A 16,553-nucleotide genomic window follows, 5' to 3' on the forward strand; every position below is an offset into this window, starting at 1 on the left:
AAAGCACCTACTTCTCTACCTGACTGGCAAGGAGAGGCTCCTAGAAATAAGATTCAGATAAATGAGCATTCCACTTCCCACCCCACCTCTAAGGCTTCCATGACGCAAGGCATCTCTAGCCCAGGAGACACTGACTGGATTTGGGTCTGCTTACTCTTGGGGGCTGGATGACCATCCTCTGTGCATCATGGGTTCTTTTTTTTTTATTTTTTTTATTCATGATAGGCACACAGTGAGAGAGAGAGAGAGAGGCAGAGACATAGGCAGAGGGAGAAGCAGGCTCCATGCACCGGGAGCCCGACGTGGGATTCGATCCCGGGTCTCCAGGATCGCGCCCTGGGCCAAAGGCAGGTGCCAAACCGCTGCGCCACCCAGGGATCCCTGCACCATGGGTTCTGATGCCATTCTGTCTCCACTCTTCTGTGCCTTCAAGGTCCATGGATAATTTCTTTCTTTGGAAGGAGCTCCTAGAGGGGGTGCAACCCCCACTGACTCCCCCACCCCCATTCTTGTTCCCTGTGCCATCCGAGTAGCTCCTCACACTCATCTGGAACTGACCCAAGTAGACACAAGCCCCAGACATCATGGTACACTTTTATTCACAAACTCCAGACACCCAGGCCTGGCCTGGCACAAAAGATGTGTTCTTGCCAGTGGCAAAAAACTAATACAGCACGTTCATTAATACTAACCATTTTAATTTAAATTAATAGCATTTCTGGAAGACAAATGCAGTTGATAGAAAATATAAAAACTTTTACTGTACAAATTTTACATCACATTCAAAAAAGCAAGTGTGTGCCTGTGGCCACGGAAGACGCTGGTTTTACACACACTAATGAAATCCGGGCTAACACTGCAGCATCACACAAGCTCTCTAAACGGCTTCACATTTACATCTCCACTCGGCCCCCTAATCAACACGGAACAGCAATGCAGGCTTATAGGACACACGGCTGCCCCCTGTAGTCACAAGGAGAAATGCCACTAAGAGGGCAGAGGGGCTCCAGCACCCTGCATGGATTTGGTGACATGGAGAGGCGAACGTTGCTACACTGCCCACGACCAACAGGGAGCTTGCTAGGACTGAAGACCTTGAGTTGGACAGAGACCTAGGGACTGCACCTCTGGTGGCTAAAGGCAGCAGGGACAAGGGCCCTAGGGTTTTGGAGGGGATGCTAGGGACTGGGGACGTGCCATGAAGGACCAATGCTTGGGGTCCACTCTCAGACCCCGGTGGGGACCCCCGCTATCCCCAGAGCTCTCGCCAAGGAGGCCATCTCAGCTTCTTCATCCCCTTCACAGTTGGCCATGCAGGCTGAATTCACAGTATCTGCCGTCCTTCGTGTTTCCACAACAGACGGGAAGAGCACACAGAAGGGCAAGCATGTCTTCTCAACCTCAATTCACAGTCACTTTGAGTGGGAGAAGGGGACTACTTTTCTCTTAAATGACAGGCAGTGCAGGGGTAGGCCAAGAGCTGGGAGGCTGTCCAGGGTCCTGCAGATGAAGGGGCTGTCACCCCCAGACCTTCACCTCCGCCTCACGGTTCCTGGCAGAGGGTCAGTTCCTCTAAGGGCAGAGACTGTGGCTGCTCCTGTTGCGGAGTCCCCTGCACTTGCACAAGACACCGTTGGTGTTTGATGAAAGCTTCCTGAACTGATCTGCGGCATGATACTCATTGGGGAGGCCAAGGGATGAGGAGGTGAAAGAAGCAGTCCCACCTGGAGCTGAATCCAGCTGGTTTACAGCTCCAATCTTCCCTAAGCACCCTGACTAGGAAGGGTTAAGGAGCTCAGGTCTGGGGTGCTGATGGGCAGTGGGAGCCCAGATACCCTGCATGGCTGCACAGCTCTGCTAAGTGTGTGTCAGCCAAGGGGTGCCTGACCTGGGGACAGGAAGACAGCCCTACAACTTCTGGGTAGTGGCTTGCTTCATAGGACATTTTGGCTAGACTCCAGGGAAGGCTCTGAAGATTGGGAGCTTTGCTAAATGGGTCTAAATGAAAGGGATGAGAGGACCACATGCCCCTCCATCTTGGCTCAGGGCATGGCTCAGAGCATTCTGGGTCTGAATCCAACCACATCTCCACCCTTGTCACCTTCAGTCAGTTCTGGTTTGAGGCCTAACATGGTGAGTAACACCCACTGAAGGCTTGTTTGCCATTTGGTACTATCCCTTTGGGTGACAGCTTCTAATGAAGATAGGGAGGGTGCTCTCACATCACAGACTTCCCCTACTCACACCCCTCCTTCTGGTGCAAATGTACACACATAGGTAGGTGGCCCTGACTTAGTTCATGGGAAGGCTCAAAGACTGGTGGGCTGGGTGGGTCTAGATGAATGGCGTGGAGGGGCACAGGCCTCCTGTCTTAGCTAAGAGCTCAGAACACGGACTGCAGAAGAGTCAGGAGTGGCTATGGGCTTTCATTTCAACAGTACAGGGGGAGAATGGGCAGGCAGTTCCAGAACCTTGGCATGACAGATAGAGCTTCCAAAGAGCTAGGTCACCCCTGTGACTGGGAGGGTGGGCTCAGGGGCCTGCTGCCTGCCACTTCTCCCTTCCCTTTGTCCTCACCAAGCAAGCTTTCATGGTATACACAGCTGCTGGGCTGGGCCTTAGGTCTGGGGTCAAAGGTCAGCCAGGACTGGGACGTGTCTAAAAAGCTGAAGCCGGGAGTGCCATCTCCTTGGTGCCTTCCTGGAAGCTGTGTGAAAGAAACCTCTCCACAGGTGAGAGGCTACCTCCACCCTGGCTACCAACCCACGAACCCCTGGATCAATCTAGATACTATTTGCATTTTATCTGTCTCTCCTTTTCCAGCAGGTATGGGCTGGATTATTGGGGTCAAAAGGGAAACAAACTCTCGGAAATTCCTGACCCTCATAATCCAGCTTGGTTCCTAGCCAGGGTTTCTTCTGACAGAAGAAAAAGGGACAGCGTCCCTTTGATAGGATAGGGCAAGAACCCAACACAGGGACATTCTCTATGGCTGGGCTTTAGGGCCAAAGCAGAGTCCAGGTCAAACCTCATGGTTCCCTTGCTCCCTGGAGAACAGCCACAATCATGATGCTTTTCTTTCTTTTTCCTCAATGCCGACAGGGTCCTCCAGAGGGGAAGGCCACTTCCGCCATCCTGGCCAGTGGTGCCAGTGTGCCTCTGAAGAGCACTTTTTATTATTACCTACTGTAAAGCATCAAACTCACTCCCCAGAAACATATATGTAAACATTCGCTGCCTGTTGGGGCAGGTCTGGTTGTCAGTAATGTCACTTTAAGAAACAGCAGGTGCAGCTCCATCTCTGGCCCGGGTGTTTTTGTGGATGAATGGTCTGAGTCGAGGACTCACACTCCTGATTTGCAGCACTTAGGGTAGACTGATGTTTTGAAGAGTGTTTTCATTTTTGTCACGGTGGTTGGTTGGATGCTTCAGAAACACATTTAAGAAAGAAAGAAATTGGCAGAAAAAACTGCACAGCTGGCTACATCTTTGGATTACTGGACTCCAGGACACCCAAGCCAAACCTTTCAAACCGGGGTACAACTTTGCTGCTGTTAATGCTGCAAAGAGGAACAAAAACATGAGTTACAGCCACGCTGGTCTTGACCGGAAGTAGGGTAATGTTAGCTCAGGAGCAGGCCAGTTTCAGAAGCTCCACAGAGGACCTGACCCCAGCAAGAAGTAAGGACGACTACAAGCCAACAGCCTTGGCAGAGCTGCTCCTGGTCATACTTGGCCAAGGGAATTTAAGACTTGGCCGCATACCCTCCTGAGGGGACAGGGGCTTGTTCATCTTGGAGTCCTTGGCCCACGGCATGTCGTCATTGCCCATCTGAGCTACTTTCTCACTTGCAGCCAGGAAGGCTCTGCTCCAAGTGCAAAAGGAAGAAAAGAGAAACTGGACCCCAAATACTAGGGCGGGCAGGCATCAGGACCATCTGGAAAGCAAGTATAAATGCAGAGTCTCAGAGCCTGCCTCCAGAGACCTGGACTTGGTTTGGGGGGTGACCCCAGGAATCTGCACTTGGGAAGCAGCACAGTGATGGTGTGTGGCCTCTTAGCCTCACTCTTGATGAGCCTGACTTGGGGTCTGGTACTTTCTGTCTGTAAAGGGAGTGAGGGCTGGCGGCAGAAGCTTTGTTCTCATCAGTGAAATTATTTGGCGACAGGCCCCCTTCGTCTTAGGACAGCTTTCCTGAGGGCACTGCTGAGGACAGAGCCCTTTCCAGCTAGTGTTTTTCATAGCAATAGGACTCTGGTGTCCACCGCCCCCAGCCCTCCAGATGGGGCGGGCCTCAAGCAGCTCTGAAATCATCCCACTCCTTGTTGGATGAGACCTCTGCAGGTTAACAGCCAAGCAGAAAGCCCTCCCCTGTACTGCGGACACAGCCCACAGGGGGCTGATGTGCTCAGCAGGGAATTGATCCCATTGAGGTGTTAGTAGGGAGCCAGGATCACCCAAACAAACTGGTGCCGCCCTCACAGAGGAAGAGTTAGAGAATGATGTCCTGTCAGAGTAGGCAGCACTGCTGGGTGGGGTGAGGGCAGGGTCTGTTAGGGGATCCTCGTGGACAGCAGTTATTCAGGTACACACGGGCCGTGGAGAGGGGAGGGGGCCCGTTTTAAAAACAAACAAAGCAAAAGAAGTCTTGGGAGAGGTGCCTGGCGCGGCAGAGATCACATCCCCTGGGTTAGTGCCCGCACATCAGTTTGCGTTTGAGCAGAAGTCACGGTGCCAAGTGTCGATTAGGAGGAAGAAAGCCCCTGGTGCATGCAAGGCAGCCAGGCCTACAACCTACGGGAAGAAAGAGAAGAGGGGAGAAGAGAGTCAGCAACCTGAGCCCTTGGAGGAGCAGGAGGAGCGGCAGAGGCCTGGCCAGGGCGGGGGGCGGGGGGGGGGGGGGGCGCGCTTTCCCTGCAGAGGGAAAGGGCATCCCCGCTCTATGCCAGGCTTGGCAACACAGCGAGCTCAAAAGGGACCTGGCACAAAGCACCTGTCCCAAGTTCCCCTGGGACAGCCACAGAATGTTTAGACAGAGGTTGGCCAATGGACCCATTCCCCTCAGCCCCTATCAAAACGGACCTCCTGAAAGTTCATTCATCCTGCTTACTGCATTCCCTTCTTTAAACTCTGGTCAAAGGGCACCCTGGATTTGGATCAAGGACCCAAGTTCTCTTCCACCCAGCAACAAGCCACAGCAGGTAGACGGAGGTCCTGCCGTATGCCGTGCGCCTCCACTCAGCCCGGTGAGAGCCACACAAGCCTGTGGGACCCTTGCCGGTGGCCAGTTCAGCTATGAGAACATCACTTTGGCTTTAGGGGAACAAAACAGGCAAAAATGGAAGCTGGATGCAGACACAAGACAGGAAGCAGGGTGCAAACAGGCAGGGAACAAGGGCAATCACAAAAGACACACTATTCCTCCAGAGCCGGACAGGAGTTCTTAAAGTCCAGGTGACCGTAACGCCCCTTCCCGTAGTAGCGGCTCCGCCAGCGGCTGGAGGGGCCCCGCGACCGTTTTGCCAAGTGTGGGAAGAATGCAGTCCGGTGGGTGATGGAATCAGGCACCCAGCGCAGACAGGTGGAGGAGGAGCGGCAGGAAATCATGATGGTGGGAAGTGGGGAGATGACAGCACAGGCCAGCACATCCACCACCCCCCACCGCCGAAAATAAAACAGTAACAAGACAGATGGAAAAGAAAAGAGAAAATGAGAATTAGAGGCAGAATGTGTTAAAGTACAAATTATGAACAGGAAGCTCTGACTGAGGCTCATTCAGGTAGGCTGGCATTTTTTTCCTCCCAGCGGCTGAAACAGATGGCTTGGGTAGGGAACGCCGATTTACGGCTCTGTCTCCCACCTGTAAATGAGAAGGTGGGGCTATATGGTCTTTAGGGAATCTGAAATCATCTCCTGAATGGCCGACCTGCCTAGTGCAGCCTTCTCCTCTCTTCTGTGGATGACAAAACCAGGAACCAGGATATTAAACAAGTGCCCAAGTCCAGGGGAACCTCAGTCTCCTGGTCTCTGCCAGGACAGTTCCTGTTCAAAACCCAGTTCCAAAGACCCCTCTTTCTGGAGACACTTTCTGAAGCTTTCTGGGTGGGCAGAGAGGCCCCTGTGTGGGCTCCCACAAAGGCTGTTCTTCATCATAGCTCTTAGCATGTTATAATCATTCTCTCATCCATTCTCCAATTAGACTAGAAACTCCTGGCTGGCCGAGGCCTGGCCTTGGCCTTCGTCTCTGTGGGTGTGTAGCAGGCACTCAGCAATGGATAGGCTGAACCCACACTTCTAATCACAACATTCTGTTGTGCCCTGTTTGCCTTAGACTCTGACCCACCTTAAGAGCAAAATATGGAAACTAATGTGGCATTTTAAGAGACAGTATTCCCAACCCCAAACATTCCTTTAGGCTGTCCCTGCAGATGACCTAAATCAGTGGTTCTCCTACTGCACCCTCTGGTCACCCTCGGGTGACCTGTGCTGGGCCTCCCCTCACCCATGACTCGAAACCCAGTACAGTTTGTTTTCAAGATGGGCCAGCAAACTAAATACAAGCCAAATCCAGCCACAAACAGATTAATCACCTTAAAGTTTTAAAAGAAAAAAATCAAAAACCAAAAATACCAAGAACAGATGATAGAGATCATATGACCTACAAACCTAAAATATTTACCAACTGGCCTTTTCTAGAATGGGAGGAGTGCTGCTGCCACCACATGCCTGGGCAACAGACAGGAGATCCAAGTGCCGCTTCTCTAGGGGCTCTGTGATGTGACTGCAGGTGCCACTTGCATCATGACTGGGGGCCCCAGGAGCCACCTTGGGGATGTGGATGGGCTCCTGCCCACACAACTACCAAGAGCAGCTATATTTTATCTATTTTATATATTGGGACTTTGGGGGGAGATTGCACTTTTAGAAAGTGCCCTTTGCCTGAAAAAAGTTTAAAACCATTCATATCAGGAGTGCCTGGGTGGCTCAGTGGTTGAGTGGGCGTCACATATTGTGAAATCTTCTTTTATTTTTTTCCCTCCAAAAGCAAAATGTGAAAGTTGCATGGAATTTAAGTTGGAGCATCCATAAATTAAGCTTTATTAGAGCCCCCAGCCACTCTTGGTTTACATGCTGTCTGTGACTGCTCTCACATCAAATGGCAGAGCTGAGTCCTTGCCTTGCAATACAGACTGTCCACAGTGCTGTCGCAGCTTCGCACCACTGCTGGGCACACTAGAAATCCCAGGGACAGGAGCTGTAACTTGAAATTTCCCTCCATGCCTGTAAGGCCTAATGCATTTCCCATGCCCACTAGCCCCCCACCCCGCTCTGGCCCAAGCTCTACTTTTAAAAGCTGTGGATACTGAGGCCTGGAACAAATGACTTCCTCAGATTCTCACAAAGGGTTTATGGCAGGGCAAAGGTCTGCTTTGGAGCGTTCAGGCAGAGAGAGTGCCAGAGGGACAGAACAAAAGGGGAATGAGACAGAATGTACGAGAGGAGTGAGGCCTGCCCAGTACCAAGGGGCACAAACAATTGTGTGATTCAACAGGACAAAGATGGACTTCCAGCATCAAAGCAGCACATAAACTCTGGCCATGTGGCCCTCTAACAGGTGGCTGATGTGGGGCTAGAAAGCTGTCTTGAGTCTGCACCCTTTTAAGTAATAGCCGCTCTGCTGGCGTTGCTGATGCTCTAGGACCCATGCTGCTCTGGCTTCCAGCTGGCCCCATGTGGCCCCTTCCAAGGCAAAATCTTCTTGTCCTGGCCCAGAGTCTGCACTGCCCTGATAATAGTGATAGGCAGCTTTTCACAGAAGAGCACTAGAGATACTGGTCTCTCAAAAGGAGTTCTCTGAAATAAACAAGATCCTAGTATCACTTGGGCAAGGGGACGAGTCTAGTTACCTCCGGCTAAACTGCTCTGTGTATTCCCCAAACCAACGCTGTAGGCAGACAGATTGGACAGTGCCCTTTAAGAAACCAGATAAGGCTGTACAAGCTTGGTTGGTGAGTTTGGCCCACTGAGGGGAAACTTACTCAGCAGACTTCCAGAAGTGCCCAGGGTGGGAGAGCCTCCGGTTCAGCTTGGGCAGTTTTTCCAGCATGTCCATCAGCAGGGTGAAGCTGGGCCTCTCCTGCAGGTCGAAAGCCCAGCAGGCAGAGAGGATCTCCTGCAAGCAGAGCCAGCATTAGTGGGTGTGAGAGCTGGCTGGGAGGGAGGAGGGCACAGCTGGGGTACTCTGCACAGGGTTCCTTTGATACTCTCGAGTCCCCCTTCTCCATCTGGTGGTCCCCTGAACATTCTGCCAATATTTGGAAGATTGGTCATTTCTAGAATAGGGCTGAGAAACAACTGAATCTCAGAAGAGCTCTCATGCTTCCAGTTGAAAACAAAGTGCATGAGCTTGTCTCTCCTCTTTCCTTCTTAGACTGCCCTGGAATAACAGGAACAAGGCCGGATAAACAGGTAATAAAAAAGAGATCAGAAATTGGTTGTAGATTTTTGGAATGGAAAGCAGAGAAATGCAAGAGCTCAGAATACATGTGGGGCGGGCGGGATGCATCAGAGGCAGAAGCCCCAGTACTATAAGAATGGAGGCTGGGAGCGACCAAAAGGGTGAAACAGTCAGCAGAACACCTGTCCTGACTGCCCCCCAGCCCAGGGGTGCCGGGGTGGCTCAGTTGGTTAAGTGTCCAATTCTTGATCTCAGCTCAGGTCTTGATCTCAGGGTCGTGAGTTAAAGCCCTACGCTGGGCATGGAGCCTACTTAGAAAAAAAGAGTAAAGCTCCTCTCACTTTGAGAGTTTGCTGCCTACTCTCTGGATCTGCACATTTCCCACACACCTCTCAGCCTTTCGATTCAGGAGAGCTCCCGCAAGAAAACAGGCCTGCACACACAACCAGGCAGAAAGTGCTCACCTACTTAGGCTCAGCAACTCAGGTTTTTGTTCCTAAGTACAACTAGACCTCATTGGGTTGCCTACCAGGTCAGGGAAACAAGAGACCAAAGAGAACACCAACCCTGGAGAAAAGTGTGTGTGTGTGTGTGTGTGTGTGTGTGTGTGTGTGTGTGTGTGTGTAGAACCTACTCTGTCCATAAAAGAAGATCAGGATGCAATAAAAAACACACTAACAAATAAGAAAGAGATTGAAATTAATAATATAACTTCTGAAACAAAATATTAGGAATACTGGCAGATAAGATCCAGGAAATTCCTCAGATTGTGCACTCAATTTTATTTATTTTTTATTTTTAAAAGTTTTTATTTATTTATTCATGAGAGACCCAGAGAGAGAGGCAGAGACATAGGCAGAAGGAGAAGCAGGCTCTCTGTAGGGAGCATGATGCGGGACATGATCCCAGGATCACGTCCTGAGCCAAAGGCAGACGCTCAACCACTGAGCCACCCAAGCGCCCCAGCACTCAATTTTCGATAGAGAATAGAAAACATTAAGGAAGGTAAAAGACACAGAACCTCACTAAGGACCAAATTCTGTCCAATGGAAGTTTCCACAAGAGAAAACAAAGGAACTATAGGGCAGAAGCCATATAATGAAGACTTAATAAGAGAGAATTTCTCAGAAACCTTTGAGGGAAACTGGAATCTTCATCTGAAAAGACCCAGAGAAGGGACCTCACTGAAAAAAGAAAATCAAACCAAGAAAAAGAACTTATTCTATAAGGTACATTTTAATGAAATTTCAAAGTAACAAGGATAGGGCAGCCTGGGTGGCTCAGCGGTTTAGCGCTGCCTTCGGCCCAGGGTATGATCCTGGAGACCCGGAATCGAGTCCCATGTCGGGCTCCCTGCATGGAGCCTGCTTTTCCCTCTGCTTGTGTCTGTGCCTCGCTCTCTCTCCCTCTCTCTCTGTGTCTCTCATGAATAAATAAAATCTTTAAAATAAAAAAAATAAAAATAAAAACAAAAATAAAGTAACAAGGACAAAGAGAAGATCCTGGACATTCCCAAAGAGAATAAACCAGGGCATCTACAAAAGACTGAGAATTAAGATTAATATCAGATTTTTCAGCAATGCATTGGACACTTAGTAGACAGTAGAGCAAAAATTTCATGTTCTTAGGGAAGATTACTGTGAACCTCTTGGTGTAAAAACAAAATCAGGACTTGTGTAGGCATGTGAGGAGTCAAAAATTATCTCTTATGCATCCATTGGGAGGAAGTTCCTTTAGAATTCACTCTCTCTCTCTCTCTCTCTCTCTCTCTTTATTTATTTATTTATTTATTTATTTATTTATTTATTTATTTATTTATTTTTAAATTTTTATTTATTTATGATAGTCACAGAGAGAGAGAGAGAGAGGCAGAGACATAGGCAGAGGGAGAAGCAGGCTCCATGCACCGGGAGCCCGACGTGGGACTCGATCCCGGGTCTCCAGGATCGCGCCCTGGGCCAAAGGCAGACGCTAAACTGCTGCGCCACCCAGGGATCCCCTCTCTCTCTTTTTAATATTTTATTTACTCGTTCATGAGAGACACAGAGAGAGAGAGAAAGAGAGGCAGGACACGGGCTCCATGCAGGGAGCCCAACATGGCACCCGATCCAGGGTCTCCAGGATCACGCCCTGGGCCGAAGGCGGCGCTAAACCACTGAGCCACCCGGGCTGCCTAGGATTCACTCTCATTTTGCTGGAATGTAAATAAAGAAATGGAAAGACATGAGATACAAAAAATTCTAGTATTAAACCAGGATTGAAAAGAAATGGAAGGATAACAGCACTACAGTAGGCCAAAAATTCCATTATCCAGATTATAAGAAATCAGTGGGCCCTGGAAAGAATGCAACAAATTGCATTCCATAAGCAGTATGTAGGAACTGCATGACCTCGGGAATATGGTAAAGGTGCCTGTGACTATTCTCAACAAGAAGAAAGACAGACAATTAGAAACTACAGGAAAAACCTAAAAGTGCACAAGAAAACCATGGTCCACATGTGAAGCCAACAAAATTGTGGCGAGCCTTTGAATAACTGATAGAATGGAAGAAAAGAAATGGACCCGCAAAAAAGAGAATGTAGTGAACTACTGAATCAGCAGCTAATGGCAACTACAATCTATTATAATAATGTACACATATTTATCATCCTTTCATTTTTAGCCTCAATCTATAGACACAGCATGGACAATTTAATCATGTCAACACAAAATCAATTTCAATAAAAGGATAAAGGGAAAGCTGATGGAAGTTAAACAGAGAAGGGGCAGAGGGACAGCGAATGAAGAGGTGATGGAACAAGAAGTTGGTCTTTTGGAGAGTGACCTCAGGTAAGGAACTGGTGGTTTTCATTAAGAATCATTCTGGCCTCTTGATGTCATCCTGTGCACACTAACTCAACTGTGGCTGCCTTGATGCAGAAACTTGGTGGTGAACTTACAGCAGTGTGGCTGAAGGGGCAGAGAACAGTGCCCCCCAGAGGGCACTCCCTGCTTTTGACTATGACTCAAAATCACTTTTTATTGCCATTGACCAATGTCTCATCTACCCTTCAATGGCAATGTGTTAAAAAAAAAAAAAAAAAAAAAAAAAAGACCAAAAAGGAAAGCCAATTTTCATGAGCCAGAAGCTGACTGCTTGAACACTTTATCTGTCCCCATTTCCCCGCTCCCTGTCCCTAATCTATTCTTGAAAGGCTTCAAAGGACCCATAGCCTTTGTAAGCTATCCTTTCTGTAAGATATCCTTTCAGAACAGAACTCTAGCTGTGCACTAGGAGGAGCTTTAGTTAAAATGAAAGATTAAAAAAATTATGATCTTAGCCTCAGCCCAGGCCAAGTAAATCTTTCTCTCTGGTAGGGGCCCTGATCCTTATATTTTTAAAAGCTCCCAGATGACTCTTTTAGCCAGCACCGAACTCTGACTCCCTTGTCCTTGTCTCTGATGGGCTCTAGACTCTGCTCCAGGCCTTCACCCTCTTGAAGACTCCACCTCTGTGCTCTAAGATTCTAAGTGTGCAGAAATACGAGATTGCTGCCAAGAAAGCAACTTACTCTTTTTTTTTGGGGTGCGGGAGGGAATAAAACAAACACATCTGTACACTCTAGTTTACACAAAGGTGTCCTTAATAACTTTGTTGTAATGGGGGATCCCTGGGTGGCGCAGCGGTTTGGCGCCTGCCTTTGGCCCAGGGCGTGATCCTGGAGACCCGGGATCGAATCCCACGTCGGGCTCCTGGTGCATGGAGCCTGCTTCTCCCTGTGTCTCTGGCTCTCTCTCTTTCTCTCTGTATGACTATCATAAATAAATAAAAAATTTAAAAAAAAAAAAAAAAAAAAAACTTTGTTGTAATGGGCACAAATTGGAAATAGCCTAAATGTCCAACAACAGAGAAGTTGTTTTTTGTTGTTGTTTTAAAGATTTTACTTATTTATCCATGAGAGACATATATATATATATATATATATATATATATATATATATATATATACACACACACACACACACAGAGAGAGAGAGAGAGAGGCAGAGAGAGAGGCAGAAACATAGGCAGAGGGAGAAGCAGGCTCCCCATGTGGAGCCCAATGCAGGACTCCATCCCAGGACCCTACCCCAGGACCCTGGATCAAAACCTGAGCTGAAGGCCGACTCTCAACCACTGAGCCACCCAGGTGTCCCCAGAGAAGTAGCTGGATTATGGTGTAAGCCATAGGACACAAAGGTAGACAGGTTTAAAGATAAGGTTTTGTCAATGATTTGAGATAAGCATAACAAAAGATCATGTGGGGAAAAAAATGTCATGATTAAAAAAATCAGCTATATGTTATGATCTTGATTTTGTTAAACATATATCTTCAAAAAAATTAAGGGGCATCTTGGTGGCTCAGTGGGTTAAGCGTCCAGCTTTTTTTTTTTTTTTTTTTTTTAAGGATTTTATTGGATCCCTGGGTGGCTCAGTGGTTTAGCTCCTGCCTTTGGCCCAGGGCATGATCCTGGAGTCCCAGGATTGAGTCCTGTATCAGGCTTCCTGCATGGAGCCTGCTTCTCCTTGTGCCTGTGTCTCTGTCACCCACCCTGTGTCTCTCATGAAAATCTTATTTATTTATAATATTTATTTATTTATTCCTGAGAGACACACAGAGAGAGGCAGAGACATAGGCAGAGGGAGAAGTAGGTTAGGCTCCCCACGGAGAGCCCGATATGGGACTCAATCCCGGGACCCCAGGATCATCACCTAAAGCTGAAGGCAGATCCTTAACCACTGAGCCACCCAGGCATACCAAGCATCTAGCTCTTGATTTCAGCTCAGGTCATGATCTCAGGGTCATGGGATAGAGCCCTGAGTTGGGATCTGCACTGAGCCTGCTTGGGGTTCTCTCTTCCACTGCTGCACCTCCCTCTACTCATGCATGTATACGCGCTCTCTCCCAAATAATAAATCTTAAAAAAAAAAAAAAAAAAAAACAAGACAGGAAGCTGAGTAGCTGCTCAGGTGTTCTCTCAACTACTCAATAGTCAGGAGCCTGCATCATTGTGTCAGGGCCAGGAAACTTATAAACTGCAATGCGAAGAAACCATCAAAGGTATCTGGAAATAGGTACTTGTATTACAATCTTATATTTTGGCAAGAAATAGGCTGTGGAAACTTCGATTTGTTCTTGAACAGTTATAAAGAACATTTTGGAGAAGAGATTCGACGCCACAGTAAAACCCTGTCAGTGTTCTGTGCAGTGAGGATTTTATCACCTTTTTTCATCTAAGATACAGGGCTCTACTATCTTTTCAACTCATAACTCAATTAAAACTATGATCTTTATTTCTTTCCAGTCTTTTTTTTTTTTTTTTTTTTAAAGCTTTTTCTAAAGAAAAATAGTTGAGTAATAAAAGACACAGCTGTTTTAGCCAGATGCAAGGAGGCCCACCCGGCATACTTCTGCCTCCAGGGCTCATTTCTCAGGTGAGTGAATGAAGAAGGGCACACCTATCGTGTGCCCAGGCTCACCCTCTACCCTTCTTCCCGGAACACAGGTGGCTACTCACAGTGACTTCCTTCCCCAGGCTGACGGAGGCCAGGACGCGCTTCATACCCTCTCCGCTCCCAATCTGCCAGATCAAGGCCTCTGCGGCTTGGTTCTTAAATGGCCAGTCTCTTGCTTGCAGTTCATACCAAACAGTCCTGTGGGGACGGTCCATGCAGTGTGAGCTCCGGAACCACCTGGCCCAGCTCATGCCCAGGGGCTCCTATTGCCACAGTGCCAGGAACCCAGCCAGAGCATCCAGGATCCTCCTCCAGCTCTCCCCACTCACCGGGCTTCCAGAAATCCTGTGATGCCATCCTGGTGGCTCCTCCTGAGTACAAGAGGACCCCTGGCCCTACACATCTGTTGTGGTGGGAAGTCTGAGGCTGCACAGGCTCTGAAGAGAGTTCCTGGTACAGGGATCCCGTCTAGAATATGGCCATACCACCCTGAACACACCTGATCTTGTCTGATCTCTGAAGTTAAGCAGGGTGGGGCCTGGTTAGTACTTGGATAGGAGAGATCCCGTCTAATCTCAGTAGGGCTAATGCCAATGTCCAAGGTTGTTTGGGGAGTAACGAATGCCAAGCCCAGTGCCTGGCGCACAGAGGTGCTCAGGAAGTAATAGTCCAAGGTCAGGAGATGAAAGCACTACCCCTAAGGGAAAGTATCCAGAGATTACACAGTGAGGCCCTCACCTAGCCTCTCCAAATTCCCTCACCTTTCTTGATTCACCTTGGCCTTCTCCATGAGCCCCTCACTGCCACTGCTGAGGGTTGGGGCCACTAGCCACGTGGGGCTACTAAACAACTGACATGTGGGGAGTAGACCTGAGGTGTGCTGTAACATATTCTATACCAGATTCTGGAAACTTTGTGGGGTCAAACGGTTCCTTCATTTTTAAATTTTGATTACATGTCAAAATAATAGTATTTTGGATCTACTGAGTTAGACACATTATTAAAACAGATTTTATGTTTTTCTTTCTTTTTTTAAGATTTTATTTATTTATTCATGAGGACGCAGAGAGAAGGCAGAGACATAAGGCAGAGGGAGAAGCAGGTTCCTGCAGGAAGCCCAATGTGGGGCTCCATCCCAGAACCTCGGGATCACACCCTGAGCCGAAGGCAGACGCTCAACCGCTGAGCCACCCAGGTGGCCCTCACATTATGTTTCTATGCTACTTTTCTTTTGGTCAGCTTCGTGGGGCACTAGAGACTGGCTGGTAGGACCCTATGGTTCTCCCAGGGGGACAGTTCTGAGCTCTGGGCAGTGCCTTCACGGGGTCAGGGGTGAGACTGACACCTAGAAATCACCTGACTTAGTCCTCGTGAAGCAACCTTACAGGAGGTATTGTTAATTCTCTGCATTTTAGAGCAGGGAAAAGAGAAGGTCCAGGATGTGGTCTCTTAGCCAGAGAGGCAGAGCCAGGACTCAAAGCACAACACTCCCCTCTCCCCCCTGTCCCCAATGCCAGCTGGGCCCCTTCTTTGGGTCACACTTGGCCTTAGAGCCACAGGAGGGAGGATGTCAGGGCCTCCTCACCCAAATGCATAGACATCAGCAGCTTTGGAGAACGGCAGCTGGTCCTCGTCCTTCCCAGGGGTCATCTCTCGTACGATCTCCGGGGCCAGGTAGCAGAGCCAGTCGTGCGACAGCTTCAGCTGGTTCTCACGCCTGGAGGCCAAGAAGCCAGGGCAAGGACATGAGGCCTTTTGGCCAGGGGAGGAGAGGCTGCCTAGCACACCTATGCCCCAGGGCCAGCACACCACCCATGCATGACCCAGAAAACAGTGCTTTGCAAAGGCAAGAATGTTACAGAACACTGAAACCAGGTTCTTTCAGGAAAGTGGGCCAGTAACAGGTATCAGCAGGGGGTGGATTCTCTACCCTAGGATATCTGCCTGCCTGTGGATCTTAGAACCTGGCCTGGGGCTCATCTCCAGATAACGTGCTACTCTCCCTCCTGGCGGTCCCCCAGATTCCTGGAGAGAAGCCTTTCTCCCCACTCCTGCCTTTCAAGATTTGGGGAAATAAAATTGAATGCTCTTCCTCATTGGGGACATGAACCTTGGCCCTCCGCCCAAGTCAGTGAGCAAACAGGGGACCCAGCCTCTTATGAAGGTCAGCCTGAGAATGCAGGGCTATGTATGAGGGAAGGCTGCCCTTCAGTAACAGACTGCAAGGGTGCCCAGACCTCAGTGACACCCCGAAGCCTGACTGGCACTGCCCAGCTCCTCCCTGTTCTATCCAGACACTCAAAACCAACTTACCGGCCCTCTCGGACCACGCCCGAGATCCCAAATAGTCCGAAGTCGGTGATGACAACTTTGCCATTGTCATAGAAGACGTTCTTGGATTTGAGATCTTTATGCACAATACCTTTGGCATGTAGATAGCCCATGCCCTGGAAAATAGCAAGCCTCATGTCAGGGGGCGGGGCAGGAAGATGAGGGACAATGATTCAGCCCTCACCTGGGCTGGGCAAAGAGCTGGATGCCTCATGCAAGTCCCTTCCTGTCATCTTCAAAATCCTATGCAGTAAAAGGTCTCCACTGAACAGATGAGGAAACCAAG

General features: G+C 49.0%; 1 protein-coding gene across 4 annotated transcripts in view; it reads right to left on the reverse strand.

Moving 5' to 3' along the window:
• Positions 1-582: 582 nt before the first annotated feature.
• The window catches only part of KSR1 (kinase suppressor of ras 1), a 154,905-nt gene continuing 138,934 nt past the window's right edge, over positions 583-16,553 (reverse strand). For 3 of the 4 annotated variants that reach the window (XM_072779378.1, XM_072779375.1, XM_072779376.1), the window contains 5 exons: positions 16,250-16,383; positions 15,522-15,653; positions 13,999-14,134; positions 8,041-8,174; positions 583-3,560 (listed from right to left, as the gene is read on the reverse strand). In XM_072779378.1, coding sequence (XP_072635479.1) covers positions 3,482-3,560; positions 8,041-8,174; positions 13,999-14,134; positions 15,522-15,653; positions 16,250-16,383 — 615 coding nt within the window. In that variant the 3' untranslated portion in view covers positions 583-3,481. Of the gene's footprint in view, positions 3,561-5,417; positions 5,499-8,040; positions 8,175-13,998; positions 14,135-15,521; positions 15,654-16,249; positions 16,384-16,553 lie in introns of all 4 variants that reach the window. The other variant, XM_072779377.1, reaches the window with a different exon arrangement.

Source organism: Canis lupus, chromosome 16, assembly GCF_048164855.1.
Source record: "Canis lupus baileyi chromosome 16, mCanLup2.hap1, whole genome shotgun sequence".
Classification (NCBI taxonomy): Eukaryota; Metazoa; Chordata; class Mammalia; order Carnivora; family Canidae; genus Canis; species Canis lupus.